General features: G+C 42.2%; 1 protein-coding gene across 1 annotated transcript in view; it reads right to left on the reverse strand.

The window, feature by feature from the left end:
- Window positions 1-26,711, reverse strand: part of setd1ba (SET domain containing 1B, histone lysine methyltransferase a) — a 180,535-nt gene that overhangs the window by 62,830 nt on the left and 90,994 nt on the right. Inside the window, exon 7 of the mRNA XM_069933285.1 lies at window positions 15,304-16,107. Within this exon, the coding sequence (XP_069789386.1) occupies window positions 15,304-16,107 (804 nt within the window). The remainder of the gene's footprint in view (window positions 1-15,303; window positions 16,108-26,711) is intronic.

Below are 26,711 nucleotides of genomic sequence, written 5' to 3' on the forward strand. Positions count from 1 at the left end.
CTTCCCTTGGTCTTTGCCTGGTGGTCATGGAGACTCTCCCCCCCCCCCCACCCACCTTATATTTTAGCTGATGCACTTTCGGAAAGCCTGGATGTTGGGCTATACATTTTTCCTTGATTTTTTTCTTCAATTCTGTGTGGTTCAGTGAATGCAGCCACAATGAAAATATCACTAATATCAGGACCATGGTGAAAAAAAATCCATCAAGCTGTCTGCACCACTCTGGAGCACTGGACTTCACACACTGGACAAGGGTTTGCACCGGGATCTCCAGCAGGTCAATTGCTAGATGATCATGGGAGGTGACCTAGAAGCAAATCTGCAAGCCGCAGATTATGCTGAAGACTCAGTACAACATGGGTTAGTGAGTCACAGCTCCAACAACCAGTTTTCAACCCTGACCTCTGTGGAGAGTTTGTATGTTCTCCCTGTGGCTGTGTGGGTTTCCTTCCATACCCTTCTCAATCTTTTATCCCCCCACTCACTTACCACCTTAAGTAATCCCTTAAAGACCATAGAGCACCTATGGCTGATTGACAAGCACTGTCCTACAGACACAAGGGTTAATAGATTAATTGGTCACCATAAATTGCCTTTAGTTTGTGGGTAGGGTGGTAGAACATAGAGTGAGTTAATGGGAACATGAGAACAAAATGGATTTAGTTAGGATCAGTGTAAGTGGGTGGTTGAGGATCAGCGAGGATGGTGGGGCTGAAGGGACTGTCGGTGCTATTTCTCTCAATGATGAATTAATTTTCTTTACTTGCCAATTTTCATTTGGTCCCTTAACACTTCACAATACTGTCCCAGTTGAGAATTCAAACTTGACAGGCCTGTCCCAAATATACTAACATACACAGAATAGCCATCTTCCTCCTGGTTTGCAAAAATGCATTAATTACATTTGCTACCATTAGCGGAGATGGAAGAACTCACCATCTTGAGAACTGAAGTGCAAACCAACACCATAGCTTTCTGCTAAAGTAAATAGTCTCAGGATATTTCGGACTTGGATGAAGAGATTATTCACTGAAAAGTGGTGAACCCAAGCCATTCTCTTCTACAGAAAGCTGTGGAAAACGAATCACTCAGTCTATTCAAGAAGACAGACTTCTAAATACAAAAAGCCACAAGGGTGTGGGAGAGTGAATGGATCACCCACAATCATATGGAATGGCAGAGCAGTTCAAAGAATCATCGGCCTACTTGCTCTTCCTCCTATATTTCTATGAAATTTAAATAGCAAGTTACCAAAAAAAAGTACAAATTATGTAAGTCATTATACAGAAAAAAGTAGATAAATAATATTTAGGGAAGAGGTAAAATGTTTAAACAGTAATTTCTAAACTCACCATTTTAGCTAAACTATTTAAGATAAAAACTCAATTAAAAAAGTCTATCTTTTGTCATAGTGTTGTTCGGCATTTGGTTAGACAGATAAGACAATCCTTTCTGGAAAGATGGTGCTGGAGAAACTCAGCAAATCAAGCAGCCACAGGACTGAGCTGTGTGACCTGCTGAGTTTCTCCAACGCTTTTAACTGTTGCACAACAATCACAGTGTCTGCAGACTTTCCTGTTTAACATGGAAGAATAAGACTTGTTCAAAAGTATATGTAATTTCTACAAGTAGAATTATTCAATGATCAATATCAAGTACCAACCTGATAAATAACACAATAGAAATTAAAGTAATATCAAATCAAAATGAAAAAAAGATGCGTCACAGATGAAATCTGTTCAGCCTTTTGGCTGTCAGCCGATTAGTAATATTGCCATTATTCCATTGTTTGAAGTGTGAAGCAGCAGAGCATAACATTGAATGAAACACCAGCTGTTTACTGCTCAGTCAACAAAGTGTGCTTTCACTGGTAATAAAAACTACCAGCATCACATTAACCACTTAAGGTCCTGAACAGAGTAAATTGATTAAAAACCCCCTCACTGGAAACTAGGCCAGGAGCATCAAGGAAGCAATATTCTATTGAATTGATGGCTGCATATTTAGAATAGTCCAATTAAAACACTAATTTGCAAACAGATGGGAAAAAAAATCATGCATATACAAATAAATAAACATATCAGTAAGTTCATTTTGCTACTGGCTCTGCAGAGATTTTGTGATGCTACATTGAAGTAAGCATATTTTAATTTTCCAACCACTGTTCACAGATTTACAATGAAAACTTTAAGACATTATTACTCTTTAAGCCATAACTTAATTCATCTACTATTTGTCAAATGACTATAAAAATAACCATTGTTGAGCCATGAAAGACCTCAACAATGAAGACGCTGTTTACATCCGGTACCGCACGGATGGCAGTCTCTTCAATCTGAGGCGCCTGCAAGCTCACACCAAGATATAAGAGCAACTCGTCCGTGAACTACTCTTTCCAGACGATGCCGCTTTAGTTGCCCATTCAGAGCCAGCTCTTCAGCGCTTGACGTCCTGTTTTGCGGAAACTGCCAAAATGTTTGGCCTGGAAGTCAGCCTGAAGAAAACTGAGGTCCTCCATCAGCCAGCTCCCCTCCACGACTACCAGCCCCCCCACCATTGGGCACACAAAACTCAAAACGGTCAACCAGTTTACCTATCTCGGCTGCACCATTTCATCGGATGCAAGGATCGACAACGAGATAGACAAGACTCGCCAAGGCAAATAGCGCCTTTGGAAGACTACACAAAAGAGTCTGGAAAAACAACCAACTGAAAAACCTCAAAGATTAGCGTATACAGAGCCGTTGTCATACCCACACTCCTGTTCGGCTCCGAATCATGTGTCCTCTACCGGCATCACCTATGGCTCCTAGAACGCTTCCACCAGCATTGTCTCCGCTCCATCCTCAACATTCATTGGAGCGACTTCATCTCCAACATCGAAGTACTCGAGATGGCAGAGGCCGACAGCATCGAATCCACGCTGCTGAAGATCCAACTGCACTGGGTAGGTCACGTCTCCAGAATGGAGGACCATCGCCTTCCCAAGATCGTGTTATATGGCGAGCTCTCCACTGGCCAAAAAAACAGAGGTGCACCAAAGTAGAGGTACAAGGACTGCCTAAAGAAATCTCTTGGTGCCTGCCACATTGACCATCGCCAGTGGGCTGATATCGCCTCAAACCGTGCATCTTGGCACCTCACAGTTCGGCGGGCAGCAACCTCCTTTGAAGAAGACCGCAGAGCCCACCTCACTGACAAAAGACAAAGGAGGAAAAACCCAACACCCAACCCCAACCAACCAATTTTCCCTTGCAACCGCTGCAACCGTGTCTGCCTGTCCCACATCGGACTTGTCAGTCACAAACGAGCCTGCAGCTGACGTGGACATTACCCTCCATAAATCTTCGTCCGCGAAGCCAAGCCAAAGAAGAAGAAAAGAAAGAAGATAAAAATAACCACAAATCTTGATCCAAGCAGCTTTTTTTTGGACCAATGCTATAAAGAAAAAATGTGGTCCTGGCAGGATCCAAACTAATCTTCAGTGTACACATTACTGATGATTCGGTGCTTTGAGGAACTGCCAGTGACACCTTCGGTTATTTTGCAGAAGGGTGGTAATTGGCCAGAACATATTCTTCCTACTTTTTGATACACCTGACCAAGTTTCTATGCTGTTGGATAGATGACAGTATTGCAGTTGCACTAGAACAGCTCACCTGCATGTGCTCTTTGCTCAGACCATTAATATTCCCAAGCATAGCACAATGCTGTCAAACCCATAGCCTTTGCTGTATTCCATGTTCCCAGCTGTTTCTTGAGTAGAATCACACAGCCGAAGCCTTTGCGATGGACATCAAGAGCAGAATTGGAATCTGCACCCCCCCCCCCCCCCGCCCCTCCAAAATCAGGTCACTGGCTCTCCTTCCATCAGCTGGTTTAAATGCTATCACTACCATTCACAACAAGTCTGGCAGGAATCCAATGACCTGCACACTTTGAGGTTTACCAGCCATTTCTACCAGTTAACATGCATGGTTCTCCATACTGGACCTCAATTTTAGGAGCACTGGTTCCATTTATGGCATTAATACTCCTCAGTTAGTACCAAAGCTGGGTGAATCTTACAATACAATAATAAATACTTTGGGTTGCTCTAGTGGCATACAATTTGTTTGGAGCTGTTAACCCACATCACCTCCAAAAGCCCATATTTTAAATCTGCTCACTGTGAAAACAAGACATTTTTTTGCAAGAATACTGTAGTGGAATAGTCCTGCTACTTATTCCTACATTCAGCAGTCAGAAAATAGCTGGATTAACATTAGTGACTAAAGAGACATGAACTTTTTATTCAATTATTTAATCATCCAGATAAATTTTTAAAAAGCACAGTCAATGCTCATTAGCTTATGATTGATTGACCCTAACAAAGAAGTGGCAGAACGGGAAGATAAAGTAATGTACAGTAAGATCCCCTTTATCTGGCACCTACAGGGATCACGGATGTCATAAAATGCAAATTTTATGGTTGACTGAGACTTCCTCTTCCAATGCTAACTAATACACCTGCACTGTTTAAAAGACAGTGCAAAATGTAATTTCGTAAAGTTCATTTTAATGAACATCAAATTTAAATATAAATTCGAACCTCGTTCACTGGCAGTTTACTAGCTGCTACACTAACCGTGCTAACATCATAATTAACCCCCCATCCCCTAAGATTACCGAGAAAGTCTTAATAATATACCTAATATGAATAAAAATAAAGATTCTTACTAGGCAGGGATAGAGAGACACTTTGGGATAGCAAGTCATCGACTGGCTCTTAATCTTGGTGTCCCAGTCAAACCCTCAGTGCAACCCGACTCACCTCTATGCAAGTGTCCCTGTCATCCATGCAAGTATCCTGGTCAGGCCCTTGGCACATCTTTCTGCGCTGACCACCCAGCTCACCTCCACGAAGTGGCGATAGCGAAAAGAATGCACGCACATTTCCCATTCAGTGGGGCAGACCTGCATGTGTCCAATGAAGTCTCAGTGCTCCCCACAGGGTCCACCCAGCCAGTCTTATTTATTTGAAACCTATTTATTTACTTCCTCTTTTTTTTTTGCCAATTGTTTGAGTTTCTGTTTGATTGAATTCTGGATAATGGATATTTTACTGTATCAAGAAAATCAAAAGGCCTTTAATAGTACAGTATGGTAAAGTAGGTCCATAACTAAAGTCTTAACATGTTCTAGCAAACAATCAGCAGAATAATTGAGCAAGAATAAACAACAAAATAGGAGGTAGCTAGTCAGGTTGGAAAAGAGTGGGAAGTAGTGTTCCAGGGATCAGTGCTGGACCCTTGGGATTTGGAAGTGCAATTTTAGAATGAGCAAGTGATACTATATTGAGAAGGAAAGAAGAGGGAAGGTGGGTTTAGATTTTATTAAAGATCAAGTAGTTGAGTGAATGAGGAGAGCTGAAACCTTTAGAAAAGCTTAGTGTTTTAAATGGTGAGAGACTGGGTAATGTTGATGTTCAAAGGGATCTAGGTGACTTTAAACAGTCATTGAAGACTGATGCAACAAGCAATTAAAGAGCTGTGACAGACTTGTGTTATTATTAATCTTTAGGATAAAATATTATATATCTATTTTAAAGTTACTGTGGGGGAGGGTTTGGAAACAGGAAAACACAAAGACACACAGAGAACATTACATCATTTTAAAGCAGACTCCGAAGCTCTGACAAGTGGGAGATGAAGAAACTTGTCATTGTTCAGTTGAAAGCTGTAAAGAGTTTATGATCGTTCTCCATTAAAATTGTGAGACAATGAATGTTTGCTAAGAACACCTCTTCAAACAAAGAGCCACTTGCTTCATGATTCATGTAGACAAGTCGGAGACAACTGCCATGTGTCGTGTTTTTAGAAAAAGAGCCAGTGATGATCAAAACAAGTCATGTGATTAAAGACATTTGAAAAGCTGCATTTTAAGTATTCAACCAGATTCATCTGAAGTTAGAAATGTAGAAACGTTCTGTGAGAAAAGAACTGCTACTGTATTCTCCTTGTCAAGGGAGGAATTTTAAAAAATGGCCACTTCGACTGTCTTTCTCTGTTGAGAGAGCATTGTTACTGCAGCCATTTGTAATGTTCATTTCATCTAAAACACTTGCCTGGGTTTGTGAAATCATCGTAGAAATCACAGGTTCTGTATCCTCCATGAAAGAGGGGAATTGTGGAAAAAGTCATTTGTATGAAGAAATATTTCTCTGAAAGCAACTCTACAAGAATTCATGAGTTTGAAGAAGTCTGATGTCTTGGTGTCTCAACTACTTTAATTACTTTTGAACAACAGTTTAAAGTCTCTGAGTTTCAACACAGAAGATTACTGCATATAGACGACCTGGGTGACTGCATGCCATCATCCCTGAGGAGCGATGTGCTAGCACTGGCAGACGCCCATAAGCCTTGTCTGCTTTTTGAACAGATCTTTTTGGAGCAAATGCAAGAAGACCTCTGCATCCTGCTAGCAGATGAAGACTTCAGAGACCCGCGCAGGATGGCTGCCCGTGTGGACGTACTGTAGCGCATCAAAAAAAATGGCCGAACCACCATCGGAATTAGTGCTGCGCCACAGCCAACAGACCAGCCCTGCTACACCAAGGGATGACACCACTTCTGAATCTTGGTGTTTCTATCATCAAAGGTCGGGTTCCAGGGCCCAACGCTGCCAACCGCCATGCTCGTTCCAGGGAAATGCAGGACCAGACGTCACTGATGGCTATGGCAGCTGGTCACCATGATAGACTCCTCTACATTTGGGACAAACACTCTGGGTATAGATTCCTGGTGGACACGGGGTACAATTACTGAAGCAAAGGTACTTCCAGCACCTTTTAAGCTGCAGGGGGATCAACCTATTAAATCACCAACCCAGTGATTTAAGGGTGATCCCGCCCCTGCGATGACGTGTTGAATGTCGCACCACACACTTATTGGAAGAGACGAATCGAAGTCCAAATAGGGAACAGGAATGATGATCAGATGCAGGCTAAGCAACGGGAATGGGAACAGATGCTGGCTAAGCCAGCATGCAGCCAGGTGATGCATGCTTGCAAGTACTGACATCACCAGAACAACCGGGTTGGCCATTTTTGTTTTCAAGCCACCAGTGGACGCAACCTAGGTAAGTTTAACTGGGTTCCCTGACTACCTCTGAGGTAGGTCAGGGACCCAGTTGGATTTGGACCTCACTGACTGGGTCAGACCCTTTCATGCTGCTGCATGAGTGGGGCGCTAACCAGGCAAATTATCCAGTTAACCCAATTTTACATGGCAGCTTGAAAGGGCCTAGTGTCCTTCCTCTCCCAAGCCACTATACCTGAACTAGAGGAACAGCAGTGGAACTTATGGCAGCCAACAGCAGCACCATCCGCACCCACAGCACAAGGATCATCCCCTTGCAGTTTGGTTCCAGCCGCTTCACATGGACATATACACTGGCTGCAGCATCACAGCCATTGCTGGGTGCAGACTTCCTCTGCTAGCATTACCTGCTCAGGATATGAAGGGAGGGAGTTCACAGTCTTCATGTGGTCAAAGTGTTGGACCTATGGTCAGCCCACCAACAACTCCACCTGTTGTCCATCTCAGAGTTCACCACCACAATCAAGCACATCTCCGGGAAAAACAATGTGGTGACTGACGCGCCATCACACACCTCTGTCCAATCAGTGCACTCTCTGTCTCCGGGAGAGGATAATGCGATGTAGTTGAGGCACAATGACTGGACAGTGAGATGCCGGCGTACTGAACTGCAGTCTCAGGATTCCACCTCGAAGACATACCCATTGGGCCTGGAGGTAACAAGCTCCTTTGCGACGTGTCCACCGGACAACCTCGGCCCATTGTCCCGACCGCTTAGAAGCACCAAGTCTTCATGCCCTACACGGTTTATCCCACCCTTCCAGCCAGGCAACTATCAGGCTGATTGCAGATAGGTTTGAGTGGCACAGCCAATGCAAGGACATCGAGCACTGGGCCAGGACATGCACGCACTGTCAAACCTCCAAATTCCAGAGGCATATGAAGGCCCCACTGTAACCCTTCCAGCTGATACATAGGAGCCTTGAACATGTCCACGTGGACATCTTTGGCCTACTGAGGAGCAATATACCTGTTCACCATGGGGTGGACGAGTTCACAAGGTAGCCAGAAGCTGCCCCAATCGCTGACCTGGCCATGGAGACATGCACCAGAGCCCTGATTACCTCCGGGGTGGCATAGTTTGAACTTCTAGCCCATGCCACTTCGGACAGTGTTGCGCAGTTCACATCGGCCTTGTGGTCTGGACTGGAACATCTTCTCAGACCCCAACTCCACCAAACCACTCCTTACCACCCGCAGTCCAACGGCCTGGTGGAACATTTCCAAAGGCCGTTAAAGTCAAGGACTGGGTGGACAAATCCGCCTGGGTGCTGCTGGGCACCCGCACAGAAACCAAAGAGGATCTGGCCACATCATCGGCTGAGCTGGTTCACGGTGCCCCGCTCACAGTCCCTGGTGAGTTTGTGCCAACACCCCGTGGCCAGGAGGACATACTTACGGTGGTCCTAACTAAACTCCAGGTGTGGCTTGAAACACTTGCCCCAGTCCCGACATCCCACCACGGAACAACACCCTCTTTCGTGCCCAAGGACCTACAACAGAGTGAGTAAGTTTTCGTTCACCAAGGCATGCACAGACCACTCCTGCAGCGACCACACGAAGGGCCCTACAAGGTGGTGCTGTAGCAACTGTGTCGCAGTGCGAAATGAAGAATGAGAAAATGATCAGACATAGTCGAGTCGAAGTTCAGTGAGTCATTTACTCAATCAGTCGCACACAACTATTGAAAACCTTGCGCGTTCCAAATGATGTCATCGCATTGTGATGACATCGCATTGTGACATCACCACATTGTGATGTCACCGCACTGTGACATCACGGCATCACTCGAAACCTCCCAAGTTGGTTCAATTAAGCCTCTGGTGAGCTGCTACATGCCCCCTCCCCCTCCCCACAGAAACGGCCATAGGAGGCTAAACCTCTGGTGTAATTACTGTCCACCGCTCTTGGGCGATTGTCCATGCCTTCGCATTGGGGGTTGTGGCAAGGGCCGAACAAGGTCAAGATGAGCGAGCTTCTGTCAGTCAATCATAAATGTCTCTGGATCCCCCAGACAGTACACAAATTGTATGAATGTTTTGTAGCACTCTGAAGGGGCCCACAAACGTCCTCTGTAAGGGTGGCCCATGTGCACCTCTATGCACAAACACAAACTCGCAGTCCCGGAGTTCCTTTGGGATGAAGGGTGTCGTTCCATGCCTTAACGTGGGAAATGGGCCCAATTTTCCAAGCCGCTCCCACAGTCTCCCTCAGACTTCAGACGGTGGCACATCCTGTTCATGTGCTGCGTACACCAACTTCCCAGGTACAATGAGCTGAGCTCCATAAACCAACTCGGCCAATGAGGAGTTCAAATTATCCTTGGGCGGCTTCTTATTCGCTGGAGGATCCAGGGCAGCTTGTCCGCCCAATCAGTTCCTATGGAACCACTCCACCAAGCCATTCAACTGCGGGTGGTAGGCTGTCATGTGGTGAATCTGTATTCTCAGCAGTCATGACAATACGTCCCAGAGTGCGGAGGTAAACTGTGGGCTTCTGTCAAAGGTGATGTGTGTGGGTCGGCAGAACTGAGATATCTAAGCATAAATAAAGGTTCTGCCACATGACTCGGTCGATGAGTCCATCATAAGAACTGCCTCCGGCCATCTAGTGAATCTGTTGATGACAGTTAACAAGCACCAAGACCCTTGTGACACCAGAGGCGGCCCGACAATGTTTGAAACTGTGGTGTGGTGGATGGAAAGGCTGAAGTGGCACCTTCACGTGCCTTTGCACTTTTGCAGATTGGCAGGCCTACTGTTGTGTCTTTTCCCAGTACGTAACCTGCTTTTTGAGTTCATGCCATACAAACTTACCGGCTATCAGGTGGACCACAGCTCAAATGGAGGGGTGGGACAGTCCATGAATGGTATGAAAAATCCAACATTTCCACACAGCAGAGATGATAGGGCGAGGCTGACCTGTGGAGATGGCACATAGGAGAGTGGTACCTTGTGGCCCAAAGGCTATTTCCTTGAGTTGCAGGCTTGTGATAACAGTTCTATAAGCTGGGTGATCATCATCCTAGTGCTGAGCTTTGGTGAGCGCCACATAGTCAACACCCAGAGAGAGGACATGTTCTGCTCAAATGGAGGAGTGGGACAGGGCACCAGCCACCACCTTACTCTTACCGGAAATGTGTTTAATTCTGGTTGAAAACTCGGATATGCATGATAGGTGGCGTTGCTGGCGGGCTGACCAGGGATCTGATGCCTTCGCAAAGGTGGTCATTAGCAGTTTGTGGTCAGTAAACACCGTGAAGTCCCTGCCTACCAAAAAAATAGTGGAAGTGCCTGCGACAGAGCATTTAGAGGTGGTTTGGGAGGAATTGTTGGAACAGCTTGCACGCACACATTTTAAAACACAGAATATTGGCAGGACTTCTGCAGAATGCTTTTTGCAGGAGGCAACAAAGTATCGACAGCAGCTTGCCTGGGAGAGCATGGGACCTTTGCAGGCAGAGGAGAAGAGATTTGCTCTCAGAGAGGGAGGATGTGAAACAGAGAGGAGGGAGACAGAAATCCATTCCAGAGGGACAAGCTGGCAAACTTTGGAAGGCTGCCTGGTCAAAGGAGAAGACTGGCGGTGTGCAAGGTGACCTGAAAGAAAGAGGATCATCTGGAGAACCAGAGTTTCGTCAGCAAGACTGATTGAGAAGGAACCAGTTGCGGATGTCCTGGAAAAGGAATCTCTCTCTCTGAAAACCAGCAAGAACCCTTCTGAGTGGTAACTATTTGCCTGTTAAGCACCAAAGACTGGTGAACTTTGTTAATGCTAACTTCTGTATACAGTACAAGAATTGACTGCAACCAGTGAGATTGGACTGTGAACCAAAGAACTTTTCTAATCTTAAATATACATTTAAGAGGTTTCCATTGGTGTACTGTTCCAAGACCCCGCCTACTACCGCATCTATCGTCGAGGCAGTTGGTGCATCCATTTGTGGATGGACCAGCAATGTTGCCTTCACTTGGGTGTCTTTGGTCTGCTAGAATGTTACCGTCGTCTCCTTTGCCCACTCGAGTTCTTTGGCATCGCTGGACATGAGGTCGAAGAGGGGTTTCATAATATGAGCTGCAGAGGATAGAAATCGACCATCCCCACAAATTCCTGGAGTCCTTTGATGGTATCGGGCCTTGCAAATTTGAGGATGGCTTCCACCTTGCTAGGCAATGGAATGACACCCTGGCTGCTGATCTGATTCCCAGGATCTCAATAGAGGACTTTGCACTTGGCAGGATTCACAGTTAGCCCAAACTCCTGGCGGCGGCAGAGTAAATGCAGATGCTGCAGGTGCTCTTTGTGGGAGTGGCTGGCAATGAGAATGTCATCCAAGTATACAAAAAGGAAGTCCATACCACGCCCCGCTACGTCTAGCATTTTTGAGCCCAAAAGACATTCTCAAAGATTCTAAGAGGCTGAACGGTGTTATGATGGAAGTCTTGGGCACATCCTCCAGGTTTACAGGTGGTACCCATGCATCAAGTCAATTTTAGAAAATATCCTGGCCCCATAAGGATTAGCTATACAGTCCTGTATATGGGGCACAGGATAACAATCTGCAGTGGTAGCATCATTGAGACGCCTGTAATCCCCTCAAGGTCTCCAGCCTCCTGTGGCTTTTGGCACCATATATAGCGGGGAATCCCACAGGCTATCAGACCTAAGTATAATTACATTCCTCCATTTTGTGGAAATCTTGTTTTCCAACCTGCAACTTGTCGGGCGGCAGGCGTCAGGCTCGGGCATGTAGAGGAAGTCCTTGGGTGAGGATGTGGTGTGTGATGCCATGTTTGGGTGTGGCAGTGGAGAACTGGTGTAGTGACAATGTCCGTAAACTCCACAAGAAGTTTGACGAATTCGTTGTTGGAGTACGGTGTCCAGGTGCGGGTCAGGTAGTTTGGCTTTTCCAAGGTGGAAAGTCTGGAATGTTGTGATGTTCACCAACTGGCGCCCTTTTAAGTCCACCATCAAGTGAGTGGGTTCTGAGAAAGTCAGCACCCAGCCACGGCCAGGACACAGCTGCAGAGTGAACTTCCACGTGAACTTATTGTCGCCGAATTTCAGGGGTATACTCTGTGTGCCAAACGTACAAAATGAACTGTTACTCACCGCAGTGAGTGCCGGACCCACACTCCTGGTACAGGTGTCAAAGCCCGAAGGAGGAAGGGCACTAATGACCAGAAATTTGTGCCAGGAGAGATCGTCCCAGATTGTAGAGCAGGCTGTTACAGTGGCATTTCCCAGAAAAGTTCAAGGGGGTTGGCAGCGGCGAGCTCCAGAACCCCAGTGTTGATGGTAAAAACACCAGGTGGTTGTCAAGGAGTCATGCTTGTCTGGGGGAACGTATGTCCTCGTCACCGGTACTCAGGGAGCCTGGGCCTTTGGGTGTGAAACAGCACTAATTTCTGTGGCCCTTGCACCTTGCTATTTCACGCGCCACAGAATGTTTGCATGGGCAGCCACTGTTGACGTTTATCAAATTCCTTGTTGCCCTACATGAGGCAGATGTCTTCTGGCATATGCTCCAAAAACAACTGCTCGAAGAACAAGCAAGGCTAATAAATGCCAATTATTAACTCCAAAGGGGGCACTATCCCCCCCAGGCCATCGATATAGAGGAGCCGTGCAGCTCATTGGTGCTGTGAGAAACCGTAAATCTGGAGAAGGAGGGCTTTTAGGGCTTCATTTTTGCCGAAAGCTGGTGGGTCCTGAAGGCAATCCACTACTTGACCAGCCGTGTCCTCGTCGAGGGCGCTTACCACACGATAATACTTAGTGCCGTCCACTTCTATCTGCGAATATGGAACTGCGCCTCAGCCTGCCCAAACCAAACTTCAGGCTGGATGATCTAAAACACAGGCAGTTTGAGGGAAACCACTGCGTTGTCCAGGTCGGGTCCAAAAATCTATTTGGGCCCGTCAGGGTCACCAATGTAGCAATTGTGTTGCAGTGAGAAATGAAGAACGAGAAAATGATCAGACATTTGACAGTTGAGTCAAAGTTCAATAAAAGTCATTTACTCAAACAGTCACTCGTAGCTTTTAAGACCCCGTGCGTTCCAATTGATGTCATCGCATTGTGACATCATGACATCACTCGGAACCTTCCCAAGTCGGTTCAGTTAAGCTTCTGGTGAGCTGCTACAGTGCACCATAATGGGATGATCTGTGTCCTCAACATTGCCAGTCGTGAAATGACTTTTACCATTGACCATCTCAAACTGGGGCAACTGGACCTGGAACACCTGGTTGCGGTCCCTCCCCCATGACGACGAGGCCGGCCAGTGCAGGTTGTAAACTCTTCCCCCCCCCCCCCCCCCCCACCGCCGGAGATCGTGTGGCGGCTCGCCCATGCGGCAAGTGGACCGGCTCCAGCAGCTATGGGTGAGTCCACAGCCAGAGGAGACTGGGAGGGCTCTGAGCGCAGGGCAGAACTCGACCCGAAAGCCGACGTGACTTCTGCCCCACAAGGCGCAGGGGTTGTACGTAAGTGCGTGCAGATTCAAACAGTAAAGAGTAGTTCAACCGGACCCTGCTTGAGTCAGTTTGTTGATTTCACTCGCTGCATATCAGTGTAACATTTGCCACTCCATGGTCCTCCAGAACACCCCTCCATGCCCATCACCCCAACAATATCCAGAGCATTTTAAGGATAAGTGTTACAGAAAGATTACTATCAATGATACAAAGATTCCCCCTCCCCCCTTACATCCCTCAAAATTTTAGAATGCTATTTTATAACTAATAAATGAGGTGAAGCTTTCCTACAAACATTAAACACAAGCACAAGTAGTATTTGAGGCAAGGAGTTTACATGCATTTAAGAGAAGTTATATACACACACACACGGAAAAGAGGATTAAACAACAGTTGTATAATGATTATCTGAAGTAGTGGTGGAAGGTTCATGGAGTTTAAACATGGACTATGCCAGTTGTAAACTAGTTGGCTCTAGTTGAGTTAACTAGTCTATACTGTGCCTGTGGACTCTCCAATGAAGTCCAGTCGGGTAGCACGGTGCTGTGGCCCCATTTTAAAAATGGGGGAAAAACAGAAAGAAGTCCTTTCTATTTGATTCAATTCACTTCATCTGTGTAGTTTTCTTTTAGGTTATCCCACAGATGACTTGCTTCCACACCAATTCTAAGGAGGGTAAGATAACTCTTCAACATAGTGTGGCTGTTGCACATGTTTAACCATACTTTAGGTACCCACGAGTGTTAATGCTTCTTAGAATTTTAACATCAAACCTGATCTCAATCCATTGGTTGTGTGGAATTAAAATCCAGCTCAATTTGGTTTCATGAAAGTTAATCTCATGTGGGTTTCATTGAATGATCAAGTACACTGTAACCTATTAACAGGTGTTTCATAACATTAGCACTTTGGTTGTCGAACAGGTCACCTGGAAACCATCATACTATAAAACGTTTCTTTAAAAATCTTAAAAGTATTAGGTCTTCGCTAACCACTTCAATCCTTAGGAATAACGGACGTATTCAAGTACTATGTAACAATCCTAAAATGAAACGGCTCTTTAGATAAGTCATCTATTCTTTCCATTCTGGCCATACTAGTGTTGTTTTCTTCTCTACATTAAAATAACCTACTAGCCTGCTGCAGAGAAAAGTTGCTGTGAAGTAATTTCCTAGTTCAAACTATTCCATCAATAGAGACACAATCGCTAATAAATCCATCACAGTTAACAACAGAAAACCGTTTTGCTATCACAAAACTTCAAACAATATGATAAATGAACATTTATAATAACATTTTATAATAACACCAATCGGAATGTCATAACTTTTACTGATTGAGCAAGTACCTGAAACGACATTTTCAATTGCAGCATCTGACCCTTTTAAGAATAGTTTATTGGATAATTATGTGTGAAGATTACATATAAAGTATATAAAGAGTTAACTCTGTGGTGGGAATACCCACATTAAATATGTTCTCTGAAGATTAATTAGCAAAGGAAGAATCCTTTGGAAGTATCATTCGCATCCGCTGGAGAAATTCACTTCGAACTATTCATGAATACCAAAGCTTTAGCAAATAAAAGAAGGTCATTGATACAGTATTAAAATAAACTACTAGAAATACATTGCCAAAAAATGCAGTGTTTTAAAGATAAAAAGGCATATAAACAAGTGCTTTACCTTTGCTTTGCGTTCCTTCCTCTCCCACCATTCATCAAAAGTCCTAAATGCGACCATCTCAACCATTTTGCGGTTCAAGTCTCGCTTCATTATGCTCTTAAGTTCCTTCATAACCACCAGTAATACTCCATCAATGGTGGTTTTGTGAGGATCCTCCTTCTTGAGTTCATACCCCGGTGGTGGGACTGTGGGATCAAACTTTGGCAATGGAGTCCACTGTGGGCCATGAGCAAGACTTGAGTTCACCAAATATGGGCGGTATGGTTGCATATTCCCAAACTGTACATTCATTCCACCAACCATGAAAGGTGGGTAAGGAGATGGTCCTTGACCTTGCATCATACGGCTCAACATCTGAGTCTGCATTTGAAAGGACATTTGCATGCTTCCCCACTGGTTGCCTATGCAATTCATTAGGTCCATGGACATCATTGGATACAAGTTGGGGGGGAAAGGATGAAGGGGAGGAAGCATGGGTGGGGGAGGTGGTGGAGGTGGTGGGGGAGGTGGTGGGGGAGGCGGTGGGGGAGGCGGTACCCCAGGAGGGCACAAGTCTGGCCGAGCAGGAAGTGGAGGGGGTGGAACAGAAACAGTTGGAGGTGGAGGAGGGGGAGGAAGAGGTGGTGGCAACGGAAATCCTGTTTGTGGAGGTGGGGGTAGCGGATGGAATCCTGGTGGTGGTATTGGTATAGCAGAAGCTGAGGAGCTGACCACTATAGTTTCTGAGCATGCCGCACTGGTTATTGGACTCGTACTTGCTTCATCATCTGATATCTCCATGTCTTCACCCGATGACTGCTGGGCCTGCCAAACCAAGATAAAAATGAAATTAAATTCAACCATTCTTCTTTCAGAGAAAATAATTGACTATGAAAATGCATGCAAAATATTTAACATTTTAAATCATGTTTTTCATCTTGATCACATATAGCGAGTGCTTTACTTCAACATTCTTTAAACACAGTTGGTGTAGCGGTTAGCGCTTTACAGCACCGGCGATCGGGACCAGACCTGGGTTTGAATCCCGTGCTGTCTGTAAGGAGCTTGTACATTCTCTCTGTATCTGCATGGGTTTTCACCAGGGGTTCCAGTTTCCTCCCACTGTTCCAAACGTACTAGGGGGTGTAAATTTGGCAGCATGGCCTCGGAGGCCGAAATGACCTGTGACCATGCTAATTTTTTTTTTAATTATAAATTTAAACATCATGATGTTGAACATCAAGAAAGAAGAGATTTTCTTTATAGCTAGTAAATAAAATGCAACCTTGAATTGAATTGTATAAAATAATGCTCTAGGACAGCCATGCTCAACTTTTTATCAGCTATGCCCACCCCACCCCCTCTCAAAGTTTATATATTGTCCCCTTCTCTGTGAAGCAGTCAAGTTTCGGTTTCTTTCGTTCTTCTCTCCGACCAACTATATAAAAAAACCTAGAAAATATTTATTTATGTCAGAAGAGGTAAAATAAAACAAGGCCTTTACTTAAATGTGCTATGGCCCCAGGGCCCCTGATGAGAATGGTTGCTCTCAAAGGAACAGAATCAAGAACTGATGTTGGCAGATGTTCAAATTCTGTACTGATGTTCATCAGCAGCGCCTTGCATGGAATTCATTTTATTTAAATGAATTCAGCTGACAAATTGTACTATATAGAATGAGCCATTGCAGATTTTTTTAAAAAAGATTTCTTTCTCACATCATCTAATTTATGCAATTTACGCAGATATATTTTGAATAATATCACAAATACCATAACTTGGATGAAAATTAATTAGTAACCTGTTTTGAATCATACCAGCTTTTTTATTTCTGGCAGATCTAGGAATAGAAACAAATTTATTAGAATGAAAAATACTATTATAAGCTCCTGTTTCATTTAGTGACTGTCACTTTAAGGGCTAGAACAGTGGAGAGAACTGAGTGGCAACAATCAGGGAATGATTATGCCCAAAGTTGATCCTCTGGAGGAAGAAAGAGAGCATTTCTTGCTTTGTCCAGGGACAGGTGGGGAGTGAGAGGGACATGTGAGAGAAACACTTAAAGGAACAGCACACTTTGTGATCGGTACCTATCTCATAAACACTGTGCTGGAATGACTCTGTGTGAAAAGACTGAACTTTGGACTGACTTTCCAGAATTGTGTCTAAACAGTAAAGGTTGGGTATCTCTCTCACTCACTCACTCACACACACACACACACACACACACATATTTGTGCATAGTTAAGGTCAAGTTAGTTATGGTGTTATATGTTATATTATTGGTAGTTATTAATAAATAAATTCTTTTAAAATAAAAACAATGACAGTGTCTTGGTGAATTTCTATTGTTGCTGGTCCGGGACGTAACAATACTAATAATCTCCACCTATCCAAAGGAGCTACTACTATCAGATTTTGAGATTCCAATTTATCTTTAATATGTAAGCAATGCCAATAAATATTTTCCAGCTCTCCAATTTAGCACATATAATCACCATCAATCAATTGTTATAATTGCATTAGCTCGTGAGCTACAACTCAAGAAATTCTGGATAGAAGAAGCATCGCAAATTAAGGTAAGAGAATTGGAGTTATATGCTAAGATGGAGGATCAGCAATGAATATGCTCAAAGAGCTGTATAGGCTGGAAGGGCTGAATGCTACTCAAATCTGCTAGACTAAAATGGGAGTATTCATGTGCATATGAATTAATTCTCCAAATATTCCATGTGGTTTCATAAACAAGGAAGGGGCATAAAGGGAACATGGAGATGAACAAACCACGCTAAAATACAAATTTAATTTTGCAATGTTTGTGTTGTTTTAATTTATTTTAAAATTGGAGAATAGAATAAGTCAAACCACAACAAAAAGGCTGCTACATTGCATTATGGGTCAACACAAGAGCACATCTTAGTGGCATCTCAAGTTACAAAACAAGCAAAAGACATTAATTTTCCCTTCATTTTGCAAAACAGAATATGTTTAATGAAGTCTGAGTCCTTCGACAATTTAAGACACACACACACATACACACTTATTTGTTCTTCCTGTAAAATTAGTTACTTTTACTCCCTATAGCAACCCTATACCACACCCAGCTTTTTTCTTGTTTACAAAGTAATTTCAGAATCAGAACGAGAATTTATTGTCAAGAACAAGCCATGAAATTCGTTGTTTTGCGGCAGTATCACTGTGCAAATGTTCATATAAACAAAAATAGTGCATGAAAAGTCAAAGTAAGGCAGTGTCTTCAGTTCATTGATCATTCAGGAACCTGATGGCAGCGGGGAAGAAGCTGTCCTTGTACCGCTGAATGTTCGCCTTTAGGCTCCTGTACATTTTTCTCCGATAGTAGCAGAGTGAAGAGGCCATGGCCTGGGTTATGGAGATCCTTTAAGATAGAGGCTGCTTTCTTAAGACACCACCTCTTGTAGATGTCCTTAATCAAGTGAAGTCTGGTGCCTGTGATGTCACAGGCTGAGTTCACAACCCTCTGGAGTTTATTTTTGTCCTGAGATTTGATGCCTCAATACCAGACAATGATGGAACCAGACAGAATGCTCTCCACGGTACACCTGTGGACGTTTTTGAGAGTCGTCGATGACATATGGAATCTCCTCAAACAACTCACAAAGTATAGCTGCTGGTGGGCCTTCTTTGTGACTGCATCAACGTGGAGACTCCAGGACAGATCCTCAAAGGTGTTGACACACAGGAATTTGAAGTTCTTGACCCTCTCCACTTGAGCTCTCAATGGCGACTACATCATGTTCTCCTGACTTCCTCCTGAAGTCCACAAAAATCTCCTTAGTTTTGCTAAAGTTGAGCACAAGGTTGTTGGTGTGACACCACTCAACGAGTTGATCTCTCTCTCCTGTTCGCTTCCACGGTGCTGTTTGTGATTCTGCCGACAACCGTGGTGGCATCAGCAAATTTGTAGATAGTATTTGAATTGTGCCTGGCCACACAGTCATGGGTATAGAGTGAGTAGAACAGTGGGCTAAGCATGCATCCTTGAGGTATGCCTGTGTTGACTGTCAGTAAGGAGGAGGCATTGTTTCCAGTTGGTACTGACTGTGGTCTTCTGATGAGAAAGACTCAAATATTCCCTGTATTAACAATAGCCACGTGCAAATTTTGCAAAATAGTGTATGTCTGAGTCACACAACCACTAAAATTTAAGATCATCTTTTTAATTCCTTTCACTCAATGCTTTGTTTTGAACTTGTCACTGGAATACCACCTGCCAGCCAAGCTTCTGTATGATTTGGAGCCAGCCAAGTCTTCAAATTTCCTTTCACCATTACCCTTTTACATGCAAGTAAAACAGTTCCCTAACAGTGCAATGGGAAATTCAGTACTCAAATGAACTACGATCAAATCAAATTATGCATTTTAATTGTGGTAGAATTTTCATTTCAATGCAGACAGCCCCGGCTGGCACTTAAGTACTTGGAACTAATTCCAAGATAGTCCACAAATGCACTATAGCTGACATGCTCGTGACAGTTCATTTTTCCAGTGACATGCAAACAAATGTTTTAATTTGAATAGCCTCCTTGTAATCATAACCATCACATCCAGTCTTTCTGCCCATTTTAGCTTAACAATTCAAATGGCGATGGTTGAACAAGTAATTATGAGCCAGCGAGGAATGCCTACCAGAATGCCTATTACAAAGATTATCAGTAATCCTTGGATCATTGTACTGTTTCACCGCAGGAGTCTCCCCAGGTTATGAAAGACCTTGCTTATGGAAATCCTACTTTATGCAAATTCTCCGACAAATTTTTGAAGCCTTATTTTTTGTTCATGAAAGTTACAGAAATGCAAACCTCTTTGGGAGTTAAGGAACAGGGGCAGCAGGTATTTCATTCACAGTCTTCAAAAATAAACTGTTCATATGTAACCTCCTCGGAGTTATCACACGGAAACATTGTCTTTAAGAGCACAGCTGCTGGTTCACAGCAGAAGGCCATTTAAGAGATTTGTTATGGAAACTGACATGGCAATCTTTTATTGACACTTGTAACAGACTGGCACAATATTTACAAAAATCGACAAATCCACATCAAGCTGATTTTGTGGGGGGAAAAAGGCAATTGGCCTACAACTTGAATAGACTATTTAATATTATACATTTGGCACAATCCAAAGGGAAATCTGAGTGAGGCCGTGGCTTTGGATGCCGAGAAGGCATTTGGCAGACTAGAGTGGGATTTTTAAATTCAAAATACTTGAGAAATTTGGATTGGGACAATAATTTATTAAATTGGATAAAACACTTTATGTAAACCTCAAGCTAAGATTGTCACCAATGGTGAGATGTCTCAAGTTTTCCCACTCAGTGAGTGAAGTAGACAAGGCTGTCCATTATCTCCAGCTCTATTTATGTTAGCAATAGAACCACTATCAGGACTTGTTTGACAGGATCCAAACATAAGGAGGTTCAGAGTGAATAGGAAAGAACACAAGATAAATTTATTTGCTGACAATGTAGTAATATATTTGATAAGTTGCAAGATATCTTGGAAGGTTATTGCATGGTTTCTGGGTGTAAATTTTGATAAAAGCCAAATTATGCCCCTAACAAAAGAAGACAGTTGCAACAGGTGTTACAAACCAAGCGTAATGAGCACCAATAGACAATGAACCAGACAGTTTAATTTTAAAAAACTAATTTTATTTCTAACTCTTAAATTATAGTCTTTTAAACTATCCTTAACACTAAATCTATCCCCAGCTATGCACAGGTGTCTAGTGTGTGTGTGTATGTGATATTCCCAAACCATTACAGTCCTGGCCAAAATCCAGAAAGTTACTTCAAAATTCAGTCTTTCAAATTCAGGGTTGAAGTGTGAAGTGAAGGCCTTTAAAATTTGATGCCCAGAATTAATGTTGAACTGATGGGAAGACTAGAGTTGTGGCTGCTACAGACTCACGGATTCAACTTGCATTACTTTTTTTTTTAAACTTTATTTAAGATTTTATAACATGAATAACATATAGGATTACATTTAAAAAAATTAAGAATAAAATAATAATATTACAATACAGTATCAGTAATCTAAATAAACTATACCCTCCCCAATAATTATTACACATTAATAGCCCAACTCAAATTAGTCCAACCCCCCCTTCCCCCCAAAATAAAGAGTGAAGAATTAATAAAGTTAATAATATATGTGAGAAAAAAACCCACTTACAAAAAAAACAAAAACATAACCGATTAAAATATTAACAAAAAGAAAAGTAATTAATACTAAGATATCAGACTTAAAAAACATATTTAAATCAAACTTAAATGCATATATTTAACAGAGTTAAGATGAAACATATATTTAACTCAAACTTAATATAAAAAATTAGTAAAGTTAGTAACATTATCTATCAAAAATTCTTAAACAATAATCAATTCTTAAAAAAAATTGTAGCATGAAAAAAAAGATGAAAAAAAAACTTTCTCTATAGAGATAAACCTTCACCAAATATCAACTAACTTCACATCTATCATCATATTAGTCACATAAACCACCATCTTAAAACAAAATTCAAACCTCATTAAGCATTGTACAATTCATTTTTAGTACTCTTCCACCATTTTTCCCTTTTACTCTTGAATAGTTATCCAATAAAAGCTCCAATACCACATTTAAATATCTCCAATCATTACGTTAAAATTCAGATATCCAAATAATAAAAACACATCTACAACAAAATCTATATCTTCAACAAATGGAGCATAAACCACTAACAAAATTCAAGCCTCATTAAGAATTGTATAATTCAATTTATAACTTTCACCATTATTCCCTTCGTTCTATAACTAAAATAGTAAAATAATATACACCAGAATTACCACTCCTTTCACCTTAAAGTTAAAGAAAAAATATAAAAAAAACTTATCCATCCCATTCACATTTAAATTTCAGATATTCCTTATCTACTGAATAAACTTTACAAAAAAAACCACATCAATTTTTAGTTTTTTAAACAATCAAATACTTTGTTATGCTTTTTTTATATATTTAAACAAAAAAAAACCCCTTCACTCTTTAATCTAATAATTCAAAAAAAAAGGAAAAAAAAAACAGGTAGGAGGTTAAAAATACCCCCTCCCGTCTAAACCGCGCAATGCGGTAATTCCCCAAAAAAAATGGGTGTGAGATAACACACGTAGCAGATGACTTTCAGGAAATAGTGCCTATCCAGTTCTCTCCCCCAACTCTCACTTCATCTTAAACTAACATCATCATTATTTAATATCCCTTTTTTTAAAAAAAAACATTAGAATAAAAAAAGGACAACTCTTCTTTTAATCAGCTCCAACTGCCGAGTCACCATTACAACCACTCCTTCTTGGAGCACGGCTCTTTTCTTCCATTTCTTGTCTCCTTAGAGATCACGGCAGACTATGTCTCTGTTGAAACTGAGTAATTGGCAGCTCTTGAGCAAATGCTATAGCTTCCTTTGGAGAATCAAAGAACTTTGATTGATAACCATCTTGAAAAACCTTCAAAACAGCTGGATATCTAAAGGTTGTCTTGTAACCTTTCTTCCACAACAACTCTTTAGCAGGATTGAATTCCCGTCGTTGGAACATAACTTCTTGACTCAAATCCGCATAGAAGAAAACTTGATTATTTTGAATCATCAAGGGTGATTTTCTCTGTTGTGCATTTCTAATAGCCACTCGTAAAATTATTTCTCTGTCGTAATAATTCAAGCAATGAACCAAAACAGGTCTTGGACTTTGACCTGAAATAGGTCTTCTACGCAAGGCTCTGTGAGCACGTTCTAGTATTATACCTTCCGGGAAATGTTCTTGACCCAGCACCTGCGGAATCCATTCAGTAAAAAATTTTCTTGGGTCTGGTCCCTCCATACCTTCCGGCAAACCAATAATCTTTATATTGTTCCGTCTGGATTGGTTTTCCAAATAATCAATCTTTTTCACCAAATTTTTATTTTGAGTTTGTAAGTCTTCGACCATTTTGGTCACATCAAAAACTTGATCCCATATTTCGTCTATATCTTCTTCACACGAATTAAATTTATCTCTCACTTCAAGCTTAAAAGCTCCAAACTCAGCCATCTGTTGAGAATGTATTTTCACCAGAGTATTAAACCTAGTACCAAGTTCAGTCATAATCTTGGATAATCCCTGCATTGTATAAGATAATTTAGATTCAAGATTCACAAAAATCTTTTCAATTGGAAGAGATTTTGGCTCAACAGATTCCTGCTTCTTCTGCATTACCAAAGGATCTTCTGTTCCTTCCTTCATTCTGGTTGCCTTCCTTGTAGTATGACTGCGTGTGGAAACCCCAGCCACAGCCTCTCCAGCAATAACTGGAGGACGCTGGCCGGGGTTTTCCCCAGTCCATAATGTATTAAGTTCTTCCAGTACATCAAGTTGTATAGGTTCTTTTATCTCAAGAGATGCAGTTTGCAGCGCCACCTCTACAGTTGACAAATGCCTTTGAGTAACTCTTTGTTCTAAAGGCTGTTTGGCGCCCTCTTTAGGGGGCTCTACCGATGTAACATAGAGCTCTACATCCAAATACTGTACCTCTCTCCTGGGATCCATTTCACGCTGAGTCCAGGTGTCTTTCCTGTAGGTAGGCTCCAAAACTTGAACTTTTGGAAAATGTAGTTTTTTGATGATCTGTTGTCGTTTTTTTTTGCTCTTTTCCACCAATTGTACCATCATAAGTTAAATTAACAGCACTGAAATTATCTAAACTTTTAAAGAATTTTAACGGGCATTTCTAGACAAAACAATAAGATAGAGTCAGGAGAGGACTGGAAGGCACGTCTGATCCTTACGGCATCTTGCCACACCCCCCTTCTTGCATTACCTTTGAAGAAATTTCCATCCACACAAGCTGTGGTCATAACACTCTGTGGTCCTTTTGTAGGTAAGACTCTATCTGGGTAGCTTCCATGAAGCATCCAAGACCCTGGCACCAGTCTTGCCAAGTACCTTTACTGCTTGTCACACTTAAAAATGAAGCAGTCTCTCCAAGTGTCCTCCACTGTTAGTCACAATCAAAATTAAGCACTTTGCTTCCCAAAAAGACTCTCCTGGCACAGGTCAATCCACCATAAAGGTCCAGTCATTCACAGAACATGCTTTGCTCTGAATACCACAAAAGTGGCTGGCCACAAGAACTACTTCAAAAGGCTGTTTTCTCTTCAGCTGTCAGAATGGTTCTCCTTTGCAAAATCATTGTCTTTGCAAATGTATCGAATTCCGGAACAGACTGTGACATCTTCCCTCAGTTCTTCCAATATATCGAATTATATCTGGGCTGTGTTGTCCTTGTGTTAAATGTTAACTATGACCACTCACTCTCTCCTGTTTATACTATCCCTTATAGTGATAATCCCATTTTACTAAAATGGGAGCTTGTTATACAAGGAAGTACATTTGATTGGCCACAAGGGGATATTAAATATTTAAGGATAAGGGTAGAAAATAACCTGCAGAATTTATATAAATTGAATTACCTCCCCCTTGCTTGGAAAGATTGAGGGGGGATTTACTTAGATAGAGGAGTCTGCCAATTACTTTGATTGGCAGGATCAGTTGTATTAAGATGAAAGTGATGTCACAACCTCCTTGCCCATTCTTCAACCAACATTTCTTTTTAAAGCACTTAATAAGCATGTCAGACAATTTATATGGAATTCTAAGATGCCAAGAGTCTTCATGGCATAAACTTACTCAGGATTATTCATTAGGTGGACTACAATTAACCAATTTTTAAAAATATTATTTGGCTGCCCAATCAAAATTTAGAGCATCTTTTTTTTGAGGTAGGGGATATTCCTGATTGGATTCAAATTGGTCTCCACGTGACGGGTGAGAAGATGGCATAAGATTGCTGAAAGGGCAAGACTGGCAGTTCCAGACTTCCAATGCTTTAGACATGATAGAACAGGGGGGAAGAAAGGAGGAGGAGTGGCATTGCTCGTCAATGTCACAGCTGTGCTCAGGCAGGACCAACAAGAGGGCTCATCTACTGAGGCTATATGGGTGGAACTGAGGAACGGGAAAGGTATGACCATACTTATGGGGTTGTATTATAGATTACCCAATAGTCAGTGAGAATTGGAGGAACAAATCTGTAGAGAGATAACAAGACAGGTGCAGGAAACAGAAGGTAAGAGATTTTAACTTTCCACATATTGACTGGGACTCCCATACTGTAAAAGGAGGGGATGGCTTGGAATTTGTCCAATGTGTTCAGGAAAATTTTCTACATCAATATAATAATGTACCAACAGGAAAGCATGAAATACTTGATCTCCTATTAGGAAACAAGACAGGACAGGTGACAGAAGAATGTGTAGGGGAACATTTTGGGTTCAATTATTATAATGCTATTAGTTTCAAGTTAATTATAGAGAAGGATAGGTCTGGGCTTTGGTTTGAGATTCTAAATTGGAGAAAACCCATTTTTGAGGAAATGAGAAAGGATTTAGAATGCGTGGATTGGGAAAGTTGTTTTCAGGCAAGGATGTGTGAGGTAAATGGAGGGCCTTCAAAGGTGAAATTTTGAGAGTACAGTGTTTGTTTGTTCCTGTAAGGATTAAAGGCAAAGGGAACTTTGTTTTCGAGGGATATTAGGGATCTGGTTAAGAAGATGAGAGAGGTATATAGCAGGTATAAGCAACAAGGAGCAAATGAGGTACTCGAGGAGTATAAAAATGCAAGAAAAACCTCAAGAAATAAATCAGAAAGGCTAAAAGAAGACATGAGGTTGCTCTGGCAGATGAGGTGAAGGAAAACCTTAAGGGTTTCAACAGATATATTAAGAGCAAAAAGGGACCTAACTGGTCCCCTTGAAGATCAGTGGGTAGGTTTTGTATGGAGCCAAAAGCATTCAGTATTCACTAAGGGAACAGGCAGAGTTGTGCAAAGTAAGGAAAATAAGCAATGAGGTCATGGATCCTATACAGATTAAAGAGGAGGAAGAGCTTGCTGTCTTAAACAAACAAGGGTGGATAAATCCCCAGGGCCTGACAAGCTATTTCCTTGAACCTTAAAGGAAGAAAATGTATAAATTGCAGAGGCTCTAGCAGAACTATTTAAAATGTCCTTAGCCACAGTTGTGGTTCCGGAGCATTGGAGGGAAGCTCACGTTGTTCTGTTGTTTAAAAAAGGCTCCAAGAATAACCCTGGAAATGATAGGCCAGTGAGACTGATGTCAGTACTAGGTGTTCTAAAAGATAGGATATACAATTATTTGGATAGCCAGAAACTGATTAGGGATAGTCAACATGGCTTTGTGCATGGTAGGTCATGTTTAACCAATGTTTTTCGAGGAGGTTACCAGGAAAGTTGATGAAGGAAAGGCTGTGGATGTTGTCTATATGGTCTTTAGTAAGGCCTTTAACAAGGTCCCACATGGGAG

Source organism: Narcine bancroftii, chromosome 4 (genome assembly GCF_036971445.1).
Source record: "Narcine bancroftii isolate sNarBan1 chromosome 4, sNarBan1.hap1, whole genome shotgun sequence".
NCBI classification, from domain to species: Eukaryota; Metazoa; Chordata; class Chondrichthyes; order Torpediniformes; family Narcinidae; genus Narcine; species Narcine bancroftii.